Source organism: Saccopteryx leptura, chromosome 13 (assembly GCF_036850995.1).
Source record: "Saccopteryx leptura isolate mSacLep1 chromosome 13, mSacLep1_pri_phased_curated, whole genome shotgun sequence".
Taxonomy (NCBI): domain Eukaryota; kingdom Metazoa; phylum Chordata; class Mammalia; order Chiroptera; family Emballonuridae; genus Saccopteryx; species Saccopteryx leptura.
The window spans coordinates 13,143,448-13,163,855 of NC_089515.1; the positions used below are offsets into that span (position 1 = coordinate 13,143,448).

General features: G+C 38.4%; 1 protein-coding gene across 1 annotated transcript in view; it reads right to left on the reverse strand.

The window, feature by feature from the left end:
• Window positions 1–331: 331 nt before the first annotated feature.
• ATRNL1 (attractin like 1) overlaps window positions 332–20,408 on the reverse strand; it is a 548,672-nt gene continuing 528,595 nt past the window's right edge. Inside the window, exon 29 of the mRNA XM_066355686.1 lies at window positions 332–3,217. Within this exon, the coding sequence (XP_066211783.1) occupies window positions 3,093–3,217 (125 nt within the window). The 3' untranslated portion in view covers window positions 332–3,092. The remainder of the gene's footprint in view (window positions 3,218–20,408) is intronic.

The window sequence follows — 20,408 nt, forward strand, 5'->3', positions numbered from 1 at the left end:
CCGCCATCTCCCCCGACAGATGAAACGTCTGAGGCTTCAAAGGTTAACCCCTGCCCAACACCACACACACAACTCAAAGCTGGTCCCAACACCTGTCCTGAGGCCCATCCACCAGTCTGCACTCTGAGTGACCCTGCAGAAGGACAACAGGAAGTCATTCTGTGTGTCTGGAACCCAAAGAAAATGAGATGTTGGGAAGTACAGTAAGTATCAATTACACATTGAAATAGGTCCTACTCTTAAGTTTTCCTAGTGAACATAATACAATAGGATAATGGCAAATATTTCCGGTCCATCTGTATCCTTGGAATAAATTTTCATGTCCAAGCAATGACAAAAATCCCAATCCTTTTAATACGTATTAAATTAATCTTTAAGCATGTGCAGATTTTCAACAACAACGTTGTATTTGTGTCCAAATACTCTCCCCAAGTTAATTTTAAAAACTCCATTCTATTTAACCCCAAATTTCCATACATGAGAAAATAATACATCCTATAATTGACAGATTATTTTAAAGTCAGTCTAACTGATATACAGAATTCCATTAAAATAAGTTTCCAAGAGAGTCAGTTATTTACTTGCTAACTTTCTGAAGAGTTTCTGCATACTTGCGATTTGGTTTAAAAAAAAGAGGAAGCATACAAAATTAAATTGTTGTAAAGTGGGGAAAAAAAAAACTTGACACATTCAAGTGATTATCCCTAAGGTCTTTTCAATTCACTTCACCTGAGGGTGAAGAATTTTATTGCCAGGAAAAAGCAGTGATCAGTTGAGAAACTATTGCATAATCCGTCACGAAGTTAGCGATATTCGGCCCAGGAAGGTATAGTATCACTTTAATATTGCATTCCATTCCATAATTCTCTAAAATTCTAACTTTCAAGTTTTAAGAACCTGGTGAGATTCAAGGTGGATGAAACTTCTGACAATTTTTTCATAGTAATAATGTTTGCATAGACTCCGTAAAAATGTAGCTGAAATAGATTTTACACACAGCTTTTTATGTTTTTGTTATGTAAGCTTTCTCTCATGAAAAGCATTAGAGAATCATACAAAATGGGCAATCATTTTATTTTTAAACGATTATATTTTTGTAGTCACCGGTTTTATCAATTTATTTTTCCAGGAGAAAAATGAACATTTAAAGGGCCCAAAAAGAAGCTACTAAAATTGCTTGTTTTTAGGAGACATTTACAAACTTTGCTCACTCTTTTTTGAGAGATAAAATATCATAAGGAGGTAAAAACCTGCTCCACTCCCCCCCCAAAAAAAACCCCCACAGGCTATGATAAAATTACTCTAAGAATTAGTCTTATTTGTAAAGCATGGAAAATAGCAAAATTATCATGCCAACATAAGGGATATATATTATAATTCATAAATGCCTAATTATTAAAACAATGACATAGTCATGGTTAAATGAAACCTAGCAATCTTACATACGATGCAACTACATATTGTATGATCATTCCTGACATATTACATTTGATCCTCATCAAATGAAGCATTGTAAAATCAACATTTCATATCATAATAGGGTCGTGTTCTGCTACTGCACAGCCCTAGCATGCAAGAGACTGTGCCTTAGCTGTAAACAGTGAAGTTTCATTCCCTTCTAGAAACCCAAAGGACATGAAAAGTACCTACAGAGTTCTAAACATCAATTATATTGAAATGACTTTCATAGTGAATAGAACTATTTAGTAGAAAGCAGCTTTGGATATCTCTCAGTGTTCTCTATAAGTTACCATGTAGTCACCCTGAAGTTAAAAACCTACCATTCCCAATGAGATCTATAATGCTACTGAGTTCTTGGGAAGTGTGGTCAGAAATAGGACACACACGACCCTACGTTCCAATACGAAAGCTGTTTTATGTCACTTTTCCTTTCTGCCATATAGAGAGTTTTCAGTCATGACGAATGAATGCAGGCAACAATGACCTTGGTTTTTTATACCGGAGACTTTCTCACGACACCAATGCGTTCCCATTAGAAATAAGAATTTGGTAGATGCTTCCCAGCAAATCCTCTTCTCTGCTTGCTCTCTCAGTGAGATCGTGGGCAGGAAGGAACCTGGTCGAGAGTTGTCACTTGTAAAATACTGTTCAGCCCATGCGTAAAAGGTAGATAAAACCTAGCAGCTAGCAGAGGAAGGCCAAAGGAGGAGGATCCGTCCTTATAAACACGCAGATGGATCGTTTAGGTCTGATCCAATGGTTCCGAGGCAATTAAAAAGTGACCAGATTAGAGCAGAAGCTTGCCTGTTATAACTGTTCCAGCCCTCTTCAGGTTTGCGGTATCGGAGGCTGTGTTTGGAAGGAAGGGGCAAATTGATTGCTCGACAGGCTTTTCCATGCTCCATCAGCTCTGATAATGAATTAGGCAGTTGGCACGGATGACGGGAAGGTCCTCTTCGCTCAGAATTCTAATAAACTTCCCGTGAAGTTGCACCTACCAATCCATCCAAATGGACTCGATTGGGTCTGCATCCCAGTTAGGTGGGAAATAGTCCCCTTCTCAAACGGAGTCTGGACGTGATACCACCACGTGACATATTTAAATACATTGCCTACATCCTACGAAATCAAAATCTTGTATTTTCATTTACAGTGAGATAAAACAGCATTTTGAAAGCCATTGCAATTTGTTCATTTCCTCTTTATATACAAGTGATTTAAGTTTGCTTATGAGGCAAAAACTGTACAATTCTCATCGTTCAGGCATTATAAAATGTCTTTCTTTAATGTCTTAGATATAAACAGTTTGGTTTATACGAATTACATATTTTTCATCTGCATTAAGAAACAATATACATCTTTTTCCAGAGCAATTTAACATGATCTAGGATAAGCCTAAGAGAGTCGTAAAAACTAACTTCATCACCCATGACCTTCAATACTGTTACTTTTATAAAACTCATAAACATTCTTTGGCCACATGGGTCACTGCCCATTTGGAGGGAACTGTACTTGGGTCCTGGGACCATACAGAGTTTTGCCTCCATAAAACTTGAGGCCATAGACCAGCCTTAATGGAAGCCATTTACAAAGTGAAACAGTACAAATTCTCCAGGAGTAGTTCTTGTGTCTCAGACACAAGTTCCTTGCCGTGTTGAGAGGTGGTGTTTTCGATTTCGGACTCCTGAAGTCTTGTCTTTACTGTCTGAAGGCTTCTGTTGTGAAATATCTATGAGGGCACTGGCGATCGCAAGGCCTGGAAGAAAAGGAAAAAGGCCTTTAAACGTCTGGTTAGGTATTTCCGGATGGTGACCGGATGGCTTAACATCTTACTGTTATGGTTTTATATTCAGTCATCAACCATTTAGCTGTTTATTGGAAGTTATCAAATGGTTTATCCTTTACTTACAAATGCTCCTTTGCTTGGACACATGAACTTCACACATGAAGAAGAACAAGAAGGGCCTAATAAAGTTAACAGACTCTGCCTTGAGACAATCAAAGTCAGTGTGTAAAAAATACTGCACTGAGCAGTGGATATGACCCGCAACTTAGTTCCTATGTCTGAACATAGGTTTGCTCTGAGCGTACAAGGAATTTTCAGTGTTACTATTGGTTTGTGTGTGTGTGTGTGTGTGTTTGTATGTATGTAGAACAAAGGTCACTGCATTAAAATTAAAAAAAATTTTAGGACAGTTTTAGGTTTGCATAAAAATTGAATCAACAATGATACCTGATTATCAACTAAAGTCTGTAGTTTACATGCGGGGTCACACTTGCCATTGAACAGCCCTGTGGGTTTTGACAAAGGCATAATGTCAAGTTGTCACGGTTATAGACTATCATATAGAATAGTTTCTCTGCTCTAATAATCCCTATACTTTACCAATATATTCCCCCCCTTTCTCCTGGGTCTCTGGTAATCACTGAATTTTTTTCAATGTCTCTATAGTTTTGCCGTTACCAGGATGTCATATAATTGAGATAGGAAAAGATAAGCCTTTTCAGATTGTCTTATTTCACTTAAAAATATACCTTTAAGTTCTTTCATGTCTTTTATCTTGGCTCAAGGGCTCATTTCTTTTTATCTCTGACTAATATTATATTGTACAGATGGACCACAATTTATCCATTGAAGGGCATCCCGACTGCTTCCATTTTTGGCATTGATGAATAAAGCTGTTATAAACATCCATGTGTAAGTTTTTGTGTGGACCTAAGTTTTCAATTCACAAACACCTAAGGGCATGGTCATTGAGTCACGGGGTAAATCTAGGTTTCAGTTTTGAAAGAAGCTGCCAACCTGTCTTCCAAAAAGCCTGTGCGTGCAGTTTTGCATTCTTACCGGCAATGAATGAGCATTCCTGTTGCTCCACATCTCTGTCAGCACTTAATGTTGTCAGTGTTCTGGGTTTTAGCCTTTCTAATGGCTATGCCGCTGAATTTCATGGTTGTTCTAACTGGTAATTCCCCAGTAACATTATTTTGAGCATCTTTTCATATGCTTTTTTGATATATGCACGTCTTCTTTGGTGAGGTATCTGTTCAGATCCTTTGTCCATTTTTAATTGAGTCGTTTGTTTTCTTACTGTTGTTTTAAGAGATTTTTTTTTTTACAGTTTGGATATCAGTCCTTTACCAGATGTGTGTAATGTAGATGTTTTCTTCCCATCTGTGGTTTATCTTTTCATTCTCTTAAATGGGTGTTAAAAGAAGAAAGAAAGCACCCCAGAGATAAAGTTGTGCTTTGCACAAGTGGACATGGAAGAAAGATAGTTAGAAATTTAGCTGATACATATCTTAAATATAAGATAAGGACCTTGAGTATTATCAGCTGAATATCAAAACCACAGTGAATTCTAGCTCTCATAGACAATATAAAAAAAATACTGTTTAGTTACATAATGTTGTCTATTGATTGATGGGAATGTTTGGTAAGATGTTCAGGGATAGTAAAGAATCCCCTAAATTTGTAAAAGCAATGGCTCAAATGGATCCCCTGGTATCCATGAATCATTTTAGTTTCTGTTGAGTCCCCTATAATTCCTGAATAAAACAAAATGTACCAAATCACCATACTAAACCGAGAGAACAGACTGTCTCTTACAAGGTCTTGTGGATTTGACCCTGGATGGAGCTTCCCAATCCCTGGTTCTCACAGATGACTTCTTAACGTGCTGCTGTTAGAAGGCCTCACTTTCAGATCTTACACCGTGTAGCATGTCATTAAAACTATTTTATTCCCGTGGGTCAATTTATTCTAAACTGGTTGATGGGGGAAACAGAAAGGTTAGGTGACATACATGTAGATGTTTCTAATTATCTGAGTACATGTATTTTTTAGAAGAAAATGGAGTCTCAAGTACAGTTCAAAACAGAAGAGAAACTATTGTGGAGAAGGAGAAATGGATGGTGTTAGAGAGATGGAATTAAAAACTTACAGCTATCACTGGCTAAGCTAATTATCTTACATCTTTACCTTTTAAGAACTGCTGTCAAATAATGTGCTCTTTCAGAATATTAAATATTATTCTGAATGTCTTCAAGATAATACAAGATCCAAGGGTCAAAGTTTATACAAAAATTACTTTCTTGAGCTCTGAAAAGCACATATGAAGTCCTTCAATGTCCGACATAGATGTTTTAACCACTTAGTCTGCTCTAGGAAATACTCTTTTAGTTATTTCTTGAAGAGTGGGCGCTGAAGCACACTACAGTGTGTCTGTAAAGTCATGGTGCACTTCTGACCGGTCACAGGAAAGCAACAAAGACGATAGAAATGTGAAATCTGAACCAAATAAAAGGAAAACCCTCCCAGTTTCTGTAGGATGATGTGGCAGCATGTGCACATGTGCAGATGATGACGTAACACCGTGTATACAGTGGAGCAGCCCACGGCCATGCCAGTTGAGATGTGGACAGTACAGAGGAAAGTTCAGTGTGTTCTGTGGCTCACTAAATTCGAATCTGTGACCAAAGTGCAACATGAATATCGGCGTGTTTATAATGAAACGCCACCACACAGGAATAACATTACTTGGTGAGATAAGCAGTTGAAGGAAACCTGCTGGTGGGAATGCAGACTGGTGCAGCCTCTGTGGAAAACAGTATGGAGATTCCTCAAAAAATTAAAAATCGAACTGCCTTTTGACCCAGCTATCCCACTCTTAGGAATATACCCCAAGAACACCATAGCACTGTATGAAAAGAAGAAATGCACCCCCATATTTATGGCAGTATTGTTCGCAATAGCGGAGATCTGGAAACAGCCCAAGTGTCCGTCAGAGGACGAGTGGATTAAAAAGCTTTGGTACATATATACTATGGAATACTACTCAGCCATAAGAAATGATGACATTGGATCATTTACAACATCATGGATGGATCTTGATAACATTATACTGAGCGAAATAAGTAAATCAGAAAAAACTAAGAACTATATGATTCCATACATAGGTAGGACATTAAAATGAGACTCAGAGACATGAACAAGAGTGTGGGGGTTACGGAGTGGGGAGAGGAGAGGGAGGGGGATGGGGGAGGGGAGGGGCACAAAGAAAACCAGTTAGAAGGTGACGAAAGACAATTGGACTTTGGGTGATGGGAATGCAGCATAAACAAATGGCAAAATAACCTAGAGCTGTTTTCTCTGAACATATGTACCCTGATTTATCAATGTCACCCCATTAAAATTAATAAAAAAAAAAAAGAAAACCGGCAGTTTGGTGGAGAAACCCCGTTCTGGTAGGCCATCAGTCAGTGACGAGTCTGTAGAGGCTCTACGGGATAGCTACCTAAGGAGCCCTAAAAAATCTGTGCGTGAGCCCACATCGAACTGCACTGCGTAGGTATGAAACTGGGAGAGTTTTCCTTTTATTTGGTGCAGATTTCACATTTCTATCGTCTTTTGTTGCTTTCCTGTGATCGGTCAAAAGTGCACCATGACTTTACGGACACACTGTATTTAAAAGAAAACCACAACCACGGTTGTGCTAACCAAAAGTCCAGTTCAGACAGACGTGCCCCTTCAGCTCTCCTGGCGTGGTCCTGTCATAATGTATGACCTTCTGTTAGTTCATTCCTGGCAGCCCCTTATCCAGAGACAGCCAGATATGACAAATAATATGTATATGTCTCGTTTAATGTGCACAGAGACCACTTACGCTAATTTCAATGATCACAGCATCCAAACATGAAATCATGTTACTCATTAAACTCTTGCATGACCTCGTCTGAAGGAGCTATGAAAAACAATACTTTCCCATTTGTGTGTGGCCGCTAATGCTGTTCCCCTTCTGATGGGACAGTGCCAGCCTAGAAGTAAACAGTTGGAGTTGCCAAACAGGAAATGTTATGCTAATTTGAAACTGTCCCTGTATCTTTGCATTTCGGGGGAGAGGAAGTCCAAAGTCTAACTAAAGTAGTGGCTCTCACAACATGTCCTGGATTTGCTGATGATTCGTAGGCTTGGCAACCCATTCCGTCGAGTACAATAAATCATAAACCACAGTTTAGTCCTTAATTTACAAATGAAACTGCAAATCATGCTTATTTTTAATTGGACAGCTTTTTGTCCTTTCCTATGAAAATGGAAACTCAACTGCCCTTTCAGATTCTGTGCGAATGGCAACGTGAATGGGGGAGAACTTGAGCTCCTCCCTCAGGGGTGTCTTCTGGGTATACCCCAGGGGTGCTCAGAGGGCCATTTGTCCAGGTTGAATCTTCTGGATAGGCTAACTGGGGTTTTCCTTCAGATTTCAACTCATGTCCTTTTCTGTACCATATGGCTTGTGGCACATGGTGAGTTATTCTGCTCCATAAATCCTGTGAGCTTATTAATAAGTACTCCAAAATAGCTGTGTGTGTGTGTGTGTGTGTGTGTGTGTGTGCATGTGTGCACACCTGTCAATTTGGGGTACAAGACTTTATTACTATGCTCGAATTTCTTTGTATTTTAATATCTGCAGAACTTTAAAGTAGTGGTTTTTCAATCTTTTTATGCTTGGGGACCAATGAAAATTGGAGAATTTTCTGGGAACTGCTAAGGCAGAAATCACCCTGAGCATATGCAGATTCGACTAAGATCGTTGGGTCTGTAATCTTCATACAACATCAGGGTGGTTAAGGCTTTCGTGGACCAGCGCTGGTCTAGCAGATTGGCACTGGTCCATGGATCAGTGGTTGAAGAACACTGCTTTAAACAACAACCCTGAAATTGCTAGGTCCCCATTCAACCTGCAAGAGGGTCTGGACACAAGAGTAAACAAGAGAGATAATGTCCTTCTCTTCCTGAATTGACTAGTGAGTGGAAGACTCATAAAAAAAGAGAGAAAGAAAGATTAATTTCTATCATTTCCCTTCAGCACACTTTATTGTAAGGAATCTAATTTTCTTAATTGATAAAATGGAAAGTCAAGTCAGTAGCTCTTTCAAAAAGACAATATTACCTCCCTTCCCCCCGCAATGTCATGTATATATGCTGGTGAGAGACTGAATACACAAACCGGCAATGGCCAGACCATGTGTAAAAACAGAGTCCTGTCCCACAAGCTGCCAGCAACCTTCCTTGGAAGCCAACTCCTATCTACAATAACCAGCCCAGGAAGCCAACCTGCCATGTCAGACTTGTAGGAAGTCAAACTGCTATCTCTAATAACAATTGCTGAAGTCAAATTCTGTAATTTTTATCCCTGCTTCTAATTTAGGACCAATCCGAGAAAAGGAAATATGTTTCCCTAACAACCACACAGGACTTCCTACTTCTAATTAACCTACCTCCAGCTGCCCCAGGCCAACAGCCTCCAGGTGATTGAAGCCTTCTCTCTTTTCCATTCTAAAGAGTTTCCCTGCTTTTGCTTGTCTTAAGTCTCTGCCAACACCCAAGGAAGCTATGGTGCCTGACTCCCTTGCTACAAGTTCTGAATCAATAACCTTTACGGGTTATTTGTTTTATTTTCACAGTGGTGACAAAGAGATAAATATAGCTCGAGACCTTTCCTGAATTAAAGAAAATATGCATCACAAAAGTAAAAGCAACTTAGAAGTAAGTTCTCCGTATTGCTCTTTGAGGCAAACACTTCCTCCTGGTGTCCATGTGCCAGGGAATTGTTTCCTGGCGAGCGGTTATTGGGTGATGACCCCACACTTCCCATACCATCAGAGGAAGTCCTGCCTCCCAGTAGGACGCTGTGCAGTGGCTCCTTCTGGCGCCGTTAGAGTTCCATTAAAATCAGGTCACTCCCGAAGACAATTTCTCAAAACTGTCCCACAAATCATCCGACGAAACCCACTTATTGTGTTCTCTAGGTCTAGCACAGCTCCTTGTTTTCAAAGCAATACAATTAACTGGGCGAACAATTCATTATTTCAGACTGGTGGTCTAAAGGAATTCCACTTACCGTGTCGACATGATGCACACGCTGCAGGCTAGCAGGATTTATACCAAAATACGCCCGTAGCTTCAATAAAAATGCTGGGGTTTAAGTATTTATTGTAAGCTTTACCTTTTATCGCACTTGTAGGTCTTAAATACCAGACACTATGGCATTTCGATGGTTTAAATATGAATTATAAACCTCAGAAGAAAGGAAAGGCCATCCTCTGTTTTCTGTTCTGTTTCCCCTGGCCCCTTGGCGTTTCGAATTGCTGCTTGCTAATGTGGACCACCACGGGCTGCTTTGGGTCACCGGGGCAGGGCCAGCTGTGAAGGCAGCGGACTCCTTTGGGACTTGCAGATTTCCTTCAGAACACAGGCACAACTTAGTAGTCACTGGCTTGGCTGCTCAGAGCTACCATGGATATTTTGTAAATAAATAGAAGAGGCACCAAAATTAGATCTTTACCTAGAACTTTAGGAAAAAAAACTATTTTCTTCCTAAAATTTAAGAAGTTTGTTTTTCAAAAACAAAGAACATTGTTTCTCAGCAACCATGTGCAGATGTGTTCTAAAGAATCCTCAGTGTAAATGTCTAACAGCTAAACATTTAAATGGCAAATGCACCTTTTTAAACCACTACATTGTGATGAAGACCACACCAAGGAGAAACATCAGGAATTTAGTTAGCTTGAGAAAAAGCTCTAGTTTTCCCTAATGGAAGTAGAATGGTCTTAGCAGACTCCAGCAGTAACCATCCAATCATAAAATTACTGATGTGTGTGTGTGTTTTTTTTACAATTACACAGAACAATTAATAAGTACAGTAGTAAAACACGGCACATCAAATGAAATTGCCTTAGAAAGAACAGTCTCACTTTATATACAAACATCACACGTCCATTTCACATTTGAACAAAGCCTCCGAAAAGTCATTCATTTTGGTATTCTCTCCTCCCCGGTCTGTGTAAAAGCAGGCACCACCATATATTTTAATTTTCCAGGGAAACAGCTTCATTAGGCGTGAAAGGTTAATTGCAGGATTAAGTGGAGCCCCGGGAACGGTGCAAGGTCTGTAGTGAATTGCAGTCTGCTGCAGGAAGGCTTGAATGAGTGCTACAGACTGTTTACCCTGCTGAAATGTTTTACTACCCCATTTACTATCTGTCTTCTTTTACGGCTTGTATTTGTAGTTCTTCTAAACCTATAATGGCTATAGTTTTATTTCACTGTAATCAGATTTAAATGGAAATACCATGCTGGGATGTTTAAATGTTTTCCCTCTGATTGTGTAGAGCTGCATACTACCAATGAGAGTCTTGGCTATCCTTTACAATGAATAAGAAAGTGACTTTGGGAAACTTTGATGTTGCATAGACTCTAGCTATTGTGCAGAGTTAATTGAACATTCAGTGTGGCCACCCTCGCCAATAGGCAACTGGGGCTGGTTGCATAATTACAAAATATGCATTTCCATTTTAATTCATCTGTTGGAAGGCTAGCACAACTGAAGTCATTATTAGGCAAAACTCCAAAGGTTACATTGTTGAACAAAAATTGAAATACTTCAAGTGCTGAAAATACCGTAATGACAAATGGGCTAGTCACATTTGTCTGAGAGTTTAAAGAACTATTTCTCTTCACCTACTGAAAACCAATGATAACTTCAGATGTCAATGTTTAAATACAAATGATAATTGTGTCCCGGTTATAAATTCTTGTTTGGCTGCTAACACATCATAATATTTTAAAATTTCATTTGAAGACTCAGTGTACAAGGACTCTGAAATGGAATCCTATTCTAGCACCACAGATGCCACTTTCTATGACACTGCCAAGTACTGCCTAAATTTTAGATGAACTGTTCCCTCATTGGTTAGAACGTGCCAAGTAAATAATGACCATTGCTGTCTCAAGTCACTGTTTTATGCAAATCTTCATGACTTTTAACAAGTAAAGCCTCTTTTGGATCTTATCAACTCTAACTTGAATCACATACTAGCAAATTTTATTGTGAAAAAATTGTAGTTCTTTTTGGTAAGAGCCACTAACATTATAGGAATCACCCTTACAGCTATCTTCCAAAGTTGTTAAATAAATTTCCAAATGATAGTCCCTCTGTCTAAGCCACTGGGAAAACATTTTCTAGTATTTTTTCCTTCAACTAAAAAAAATTATGATATATGATAATCTCTTGTTTTAAGCCCTAATCATCCTTAATTTAATTTAACTGAAGCACTTACTGCTCAATGAAGAAACTGAACTATAGCAGTTATGTAATAACAGGAATAACATTCTTCCATTAGGTAGGGGCATTGTACTTCAGCATTTCTAGTAGTAAAATGTCACTGATTGCTTTAAATTAAGTGAGAGTATAGATGACAGTATTTTATAAACTGTATATATAATGCATTGTACAAAGTTAATCATTCCCATTATGAAACAATCAGTTACTAATATTAATAAGAATAAAAAATCACAATTAAATCACAAATGTCTGGAAAACATCGAAGTCCTAAGGATCAAAAAATTCTTTGTTGAGCAAATCACTTCATTCCACTATTATTTCTTGAGTGTCTATTATATATATATGTGTGTGTATATATATATTCATATATATATGTATATATGTGTGTATATCTATGTCTATATCTATATCTATATCTATATCTATATCTATATCTAATCTATATCTATATATGCTAGGCCAGCGGTTCTCAACCTGTGGGTTGCGGCCCCAGCGGGGGTCAAACGACCAAAACACAGGGGAAATCGATGGCTTTAGGCGACCTCTGTGTTTTGGTCGTTCGACCCCGCCGGGACCGCGACCCACAGGTTGAGAACCGCTGTACTAGGCACTTCTCTGCTCCCTAAGGATTTAGCAGTGAATAAAACAGACAAGACATAAAAGATTTTGTTCTTCATGGAGCTTATATTATAGTGAATCAAGTTCATATATTCTTTTGACCAGGTTATTGTGATGATTAAATAGAAAGGGCTTGGAAGTGTGCCAGGCGCAAGAGAGCTCAAAAATGTCCATCATCTGACATGATACTATAATTTAGAACACCCTAAAGATGCCACCAAAAAACTACTGGGGCTGATAAATGAATTCAGCTAAGTAGCAGGATACAAAATTAACATTTAAATTTTAGTTGAATTTTTATGTACCAGTAATAAACTATCAGAAAGATAAGAAAACAATCCCATTTACAACATCATTAAAGCCCCTCCCTTCCCCCCAGGAATAAATTTAACCAAATAGGTAAAAGAAACCTGTACTTGAAGATATTAAAGAAAGAAATTAAGAAAGATACAAATAAATGGAAGCATATAACATGCTCATGAATAAGAAGAATTAATATCATTAAAATGTCCACACTACCCAAAGCAATCTACAGACATGATGCATCCCTCCAAAAATACCGATGGCAATTTTCCCACACCAAATGGAAGAAGATATTTGCCAATGATACATTCATTAAGGGGTTAATAGCCAAAATTTATAAAGAACTCATACAACTCACACCAAACCCCCCCAAACAATCCAATTAAAAAATAGGGAAAGGACCTGAATAGACACTTCTCCAAAGAGGACATGCAGATGGCCAATAGACGTATGAAAAGATGCTTAACATCACTACCCATCAAAGAAACACAAATTAAAACCACAATGAGATGTCACCTCACACCTGTCAGAACGGCTATCATCAATAAATCCACAAACAAGTGCTGGCGAACACGGAGAAAAGCAAACCCTCATGCACTCTTGATGGGATTGCAAATTGGTGCAGCCACTATGGAAAACAATATGGAGCTTCTCCCCCAAATTAAAAATAGTGCTTCCATATGACCCAGCCATTTCCCTTCTGGGTATATATATATAAATATATCTGAAGAAATCCAAAACACTAATTGGAGAAGATACATGCACCCCTATGTTCACTGCGGCATTATTTACAATAGCCAAGATATGGAAGCAGCCCAAGTGCCCACAATAAGCAAGTGGAAAAAGAAGTTGTGGTACAGTCCTGGCCAGGTGGATCAGTGGATAAAGCATCATCCTGGTGCACAAAGGTCACAGGTTCAATCCCTGTCCAGGACACGCACAAGAAGCAATCAATGAGTACACAACTAAAAAATATATACTGCTCACAAAAATTAGGGGATATTCTCAAAATGAATATGAGGTGATAAAACATCCCCTAATTTTGGTGAGCAGTGTAGATATTCTCATGTGGCAGCAGGGAGGGCTGCCACGCGTATCACTGTGCAGTCAGGGGATGGCTGGCTTCAAGAACTTTTAATTTCTAGAAATATGCATTTATTGGTGCTGGTTAAGGACTTGCAAAGGGTTGAGTATACTTCTACCAGAGCGAGAGCCCCACTAGTAATCCCAGGTATGGTTTCTACTTCGTTAGGTGTGGTTTCTATGATGCCAACAACAGATGTCAAGGTTTCAAGGTTTATATCAGAGGAGTCTAGAGACTGGGTGGTGTCAGAGACCAGGCTGGGACTTCATCTTATGTCTAGGAATCTCTGCACAACAGAAGAGAGTTTCTTAAAGTTTACTTCTCTAATTATTTACATTATTGTACAATTTTGTCTTTATATCTCTGCCTAACCCTCTTGATGGGGAACACCTTGAAAGTAAGGACTATGTTTTCATCACATGCTTAGTCTAAAATCTAGGGCAATAAATATTACTTGAATGAGAATTACATGATGTATCACCATGCCTTGTGCTGCTAAGGAAGTGATTTCTGATCAGAAATCTCAGAGTTATTTTACCTTACAGGTATTTGGAAATATTAGCTCTCTTATGTTTCTCTAACCCAGGGGTAGTCAACCTTTTTATACCTACCGCCCACTTTTGTATCTCTGTTAGTAAAGTTTTCTAACTGCCCACCGGTTCCCACAGTAATGGTGATTTATAAAGTAGGGAAGTAACTTTACTTTATAAAATTTATAAAGCAGAGTTACAGCAAGTTAAAGCATATAATAATAATTACTTACCAAGTACTTCATGTCGGATTTTCGCTGTTTGGCAGAATAAATCTTTATAAAACAACTTACTATAGTTAAATCTATCTTTTTATTTATATTTTGGTTGCTCCGCTACCACCCACCATGAAAGCTGGAATGTCCACTAGTGGGTGGTAGGGACCAGGTTGACTACCACTGCTCTAACCCTTGCATTTTTTTGTAGAGACGTTACTAAGAGGAGGGTAGAGATGAGGGTGGGGATAATGCTGTGGGCAGGGGGAGGGGCGACACCACCACATCACAGTGGCTATACTCAATCTGCTGTCCAAGAAGGTGACCCGGGAGATTTTCCTCCACGGTGCCGACTATACTCCAAAGTGTCCATGCCCCTTTCTAAGAACTGAACATGCTTATGCCCAGAGAGTGGAAGCTATGCTAGGGAGCATCTGCCAAGCGTCTGGGTCAACACCATCTGTAAACAGGTTTTAATATCTGTGGCTGTGTGTGTAATATTGATGAAAAATAAAAACAGCTGCCGCACTTGCTTGGCATCAAAGCATCAGCCGTTCAGCTCTCCCTGAATATCTTTGGAGAGACTGGCAGGACTTGAAATCAACCTTGGAAGTCCCCCCATAAGCTTCCTCCAGTTCTTTCCCAAAAGGAAAAAGTGGTTCACTTTTTATGTGATCTTTGGGAATTTGTATAAACTTAGAGCCAACAGAAAAACAAATATTTCTTTTTTAGCTCAGATACATATTTATAAGAAACTAGATTACATTATTTTTGAGAGAGAGAGAGAGAGAGAGAGAGAGAGAGAGAGAGAGGGAGAGAGAGTGAGCAAAAGAGACAGACAGGAAGGGAGAGAGATGAGAAGCATCAATTCTTCATTGGGGCACCTTAGTTGTTCATTGATTGCTTTCTCATGTGCCTGACGGGGGGGAGGGGGGGGTTACAGCAGAGTGATTGACCCCTTACACAAGCCAGTGAACTCTGGGCTCAAGCCAGATGAACCCATGCTCAAGGCAACGACCTCACGGTTTTGAACCTCGGTCCTCAGCATCCCAGGCCGACACTCTATGCACTGCACCACCACCTGGTCAGGCTAGATTACAATTTTAAATCAGGGTAAAATAGTGTTGGGTGGTAATGTGAATCATTGCTTTCCATAGCATTTGTATGAGTACTAGAGTATAGAGGAGACAGATATACAGCTTATCATTCCATAACACAGATGCATGGCATTGAATATGAAATATTAACTATCAGCTAAAAAATGACTTTTAGTATTGTCTGAGGTGATGTTTCTGCTCCCCTAAGTTCACAGCAATCAATATTTTAAAATAATTTCAACAGTAAAAGAAATGGAAAATACACAACTATCTCTGCAAATTCAAAATATTATCTTGACAAACTCCAATGGTAAAGGAAATTTATGCCTTTTATCTAAAACTCTCAGGTCATAGGACAAGACTAGATAACATTATGGCAATCCTCACTTGTAGCCGACTGGATAAAATGGAAGAAAAAAATGTTATACAGAATCATGATTTTTACATTAATATTATTAGAAATTGTTTAGACTTTACCAAAAGTTATTACAGATAATTTAATGGCCAAAGGCATTTTAACAAAAACAGATGTGTCTGTAGCCAAACTGATCCCTGATCAATTTTCTTTGCTGAAGGAAAAGGCTGTATTTCTCAAAACAGACTTCAAACCAGTCTTCTGAAAGTCGCTAAGTGATCTGGGACCCCAGATAGTACACATTCTCTCCAGTAATTCATAACAGGTACTTCCAGGAAGTAGTTTGTTTAAGTGACCTCCTTTAATCTATCAGAGGACAGTAGAAAAGATGCCTTCATTCTCTGAAGCCATTTTGAAAATCTGACTGAGCGTGTCCCATGAGGCTAACTCTTCTGAGTGAAAAAAAGTATCAACTTACCCCCACTTTGCCGTGGGGGACAATCCAAGTGGCCTTGGAGCGGCTGTAAATTGAGAAATGTCACAAAGAGTCAGCACTAGTGAGAACCCTTCAAAATCTACAGGCAGGTAAATCATCGAGGGAGTAAACTTGAGTGATCTGGATCTTTCTGATGTCACATCCAGGGGGATAAACACTGTCCTGAATTCAACTCCAAATTATCTCCAGACACACAGAGAGATATCTTGGACATTGGTTCCACGACCCCTGTCGACAGTGTCCCAAGTGACAGTTCAAGTGTACTTGTAAAAGGGCCATCTTTCTAATCTGGTTCCTCAGAGGGTGGCAATGAAAAGGTTAAAGAGATGGATGGACCTAGAAATTTCTCTTAGCACGTGTCATTACAGATAGCCTACTGGGGAGAGAATCACAATGTCATCTGCGGGGAGACGGATGACTTTGCCCTCTTTATTAGGCGTATTCACTTTCGATGTTATCTACCTACTTTCAGTAAGTGGCTGAGCTGGCAGAAAGAGGAAGAAACTTGCTTCCAGGTCAATAAAGGAAATCTCTTATGATCAATGGTTGATTAGAGCAGGATCTTCTGCACAGCGTGGACTCTGGGCTGCATTCTCTAAAGGGTTTTCAAATTAGTCTTACTCTGAGGTCTGGGCAAGGGGCCAGTTCACCACCCAGATGCGGCTGACATTCAGCCCAATGGCCAACGAGTTCCCATAATTAGAGAATTTTTTCTTTGAGTAAAGAGAAGACATTTTAGAGACATTATATATAACAAAGTAGAGAAGTATAGCAGAAGTATGGTACTATCAAGGTTTTAAACAAGTATATATATATTTCATCAGATTTGGTTTCATACTCTTTTACTTTAAATCCTTAGATATTAAAGTTATAATAAAAATGTAGATTATAACTTTTATTTGCAAAGGTATTTATGGCATTCTCTAAACAATGTCAAAGATGATCTTGAAAGGACAAACTATAAATGGCTGATGTATAATTGACAAAGTACATTGAGTCCTCCCTCTTCTTTTTGATAAAAGACTTTCTTTCTAAAAGCATTTTGACAAACTGGGATTGTGATAACCAGAACAAAAGCAAATTTTCCCTGAATAACTGCAGATTTTAATTAATTAAATTTAAATTCCTATTTCGCTTTCTGAAGTTGGAAAAGTCAACCAGTTGTTTTTATTTTTTTGGTAAAGTAATAATTTAGAGAAGAGAATAAAGAAGTAAAAAAAAAGATTTGGAGCCAATGAGTCACAATGCCAATGGACTTTTTTTTTTTAAATCAAGTGAGAGGCAGGGAGGCAAAGAGACAGACTCTTGCATGTGCCCTGACCAGGATCCACCCAGCAATGCCTATCTGGGGCTGATGTTCTGCCCATATAGGGAAGCTGTTCCACTGCTTGGCAAACAAGCTATTTTTAGCACCTGAGGTGGGGCCATGGAGCCATCCTTAGCTCCTGGGGCCAACTTGCTCATCTGAGCCATGGCTGTGGGAGGAGGAGGTGGGGGGGGGAGGAGTGGGAGAAGCAGATGGTCACCTCCTGAGTGTGCCCTGACTGGGAATTGAACTTGGGACTTCCACACATCAGGCTGACACTCTACCACTAAGCCAACCTGCCAGGGCCCATTTTCTTTTTTCTTTTCTTTTTTTCTAGAGAACTAGAATAATCTGCAAGAATGAAAGGCAGCATATAAAAAAGCAGATCCTAACACAGATGTCTAGGTATCTCCATCTAGTAGCCATTACTCTTTGTGGTACATTTACAGCACTCTTTGCAAGAGACTATGGACAAATGTTCTCTAAAAACACTGCATGAACTACCGGAGATGACACAGCTGTCTTTGTGCAGAACAACTCGGATGGCCTGAACTGACCCAGCTGAAGCAAGAGCTAAGCCACTTAGCTCTAAAATTAAATTTTAATTCAAATACAAGCAACAATTATATTGTAGGTTGCTGAATTGCTCGGTCATTTGACTGAACTGCGCTGATCAGTATCCAGTCCTGAGGCCTTCCTGGTGTGACTAGGTCATGTTCAGAAGTTTATGAACCAACATGAAGAGGTGTCCCACCCCAACTCTGAGCGTGGCTTTTATTCAGATGTGTAATTGAGCTTAGCAGAAGCAACTTAGGGGGAAACACCTAATAAATCTCTCGAATTGCTGTGGGATGAAATAAATTATTTAGTAATTTGAACAAATTTTGGAAAAGGCCAGTTTAGAAGAAGACATATGATACCACATGAAGATAATTTTAAAATACGGAGCACTGGCATTAAAGTGTGAATTGGACATAGCTAATCAAGCTTTGTCACATCCCCTGAGTCCAAGGGCATGAGAAAATGTTTCCTAATCTCCTCAAAATAGCCAATATTATAATTGGCTGAATCTATAGCGTATTCTATGAAAGGATTTCAGGAACTCCCAAAGTTCAAAAGGTGCTTCTTTCACAGGTTATTCAACCTTTCTCAAACATTTGTGTCAGATTGCTATTTGAAAAGAAAGGAGACCTGAAAAGAGAAAAGATGTAGTATTTTTTAATAAACAAAAGCAATCTGTTCAACTTCCCATCTTTAACATCTTGACATGTGTTTTGTTCTAGTATTATTCAAAATTAGCTTTATGGTAAAAGTTCATATTAATTATCCCATAATGTAGTCTAATCACTGCTGACATTTTGAAAGAAAACATTAAGGAAGCCAAGAGAAAAAACTAAAATGTGGGTGAAAAATATTACATATGTTCCTCATTAAATCTTGTAGCGCTCCTCCGTGAGTTCATTTTCTCTTAAAGTCAAACCCAACAGTGACGACTCCTGGAAGGAGGATCAACGACCTGGACCCTCTGTCTTACTCAAGCATGCTCCCTCGTTGTATTTCAGTTTTAATTTCCTTGTTTTATTAATTTTTATGACTTCTAGTATGGCAAAAATAAGATAGACTGCATTAAAGATTTACACATCAGGTCTCTCTTTCTCAACTAAAATGATGAGCCTTAGAATTAAATGAGCACTAAATTTCATCTGGCACTACCTTTTAAATTTAGTGAGCATTGCAAACATTAATATTAAAAAACCAGGTATTTTAATTATACACAAATTCCTACACCCCGCTGTGAAATATATGTAGTCAAACTTAGCTTTTACAAATTTTTCCTTTTCAAAAATGTGAGCATAATTAGCCCCTCTAGTGTATGACTATTTAGTTAATATAAAAAGTTGAAATTTCTTCTTGTTGAACTGAGTGAAAATCAAGTAGAACTGCAATTAGAAAACAAAAATAAAAAGAAATACAATTTTCTTCAGGATAAGTATTCTATAAAATGGGGCTAATGGATAGTTATGGCAAAGAACACCAAGATTCAGTGAGTTTGCCAATGCCTTTGTGTTTTACAACCTCAGAGCTATGAATTTAGATAATCTTAAAAGTATGAAACTCAAGCTCACAGGACACATTCCTAAAATCTGACTAATAAAGGTACATTCCACACATATAAGTACAGTCATATATTCATGGGGTGGTAAACTATGTCTTCAGAACCAGCAAGATCCACAATAGATTTATACAGGTACTCTTTGTATGATCAATATGAACACAAGCAAAAATACTTCCTTATTTAAAGAAAAAACTGTGTTATTTCTGGTTTCTATGAGAATATTTAAGCAAAGAAAAAGACAGCGATTATCAAAAACTGAATCTGGGGCTCTTGGTTTGAGATAATTAACTAATCAATAGACAATTTCCTTCTCAGGGATACATCGGACCAGACATTTATTAGGAAACTTTTCAGAGTTTTATATGAGGCAATTAATACAGGCTTCACTATAGAAAATTATATTTTAATAACTTTCTGTTCAAGTTACATGAATTTTATGTAAGAAAAAGCTTATGATGTCTAAGACTTTCTTTTTACCCATGTTATTAAAATTTGTATTTGAATATATTTCCTTTCATTAACATTAGATCAGTTAGTTCTAATTTATCAAAAAAGCCTGCTAAGTTTTACCATAATAGTTTGCATAGTCTTAATTTGCATTCATGAAAAAAACCACAATAAATTAATTTGCTACTTGGAAAGAATTTGACAAATGCATTAATCATGAAGAAACGAAATTCGGTTTTCTTTACTCTTTCTCATAAAG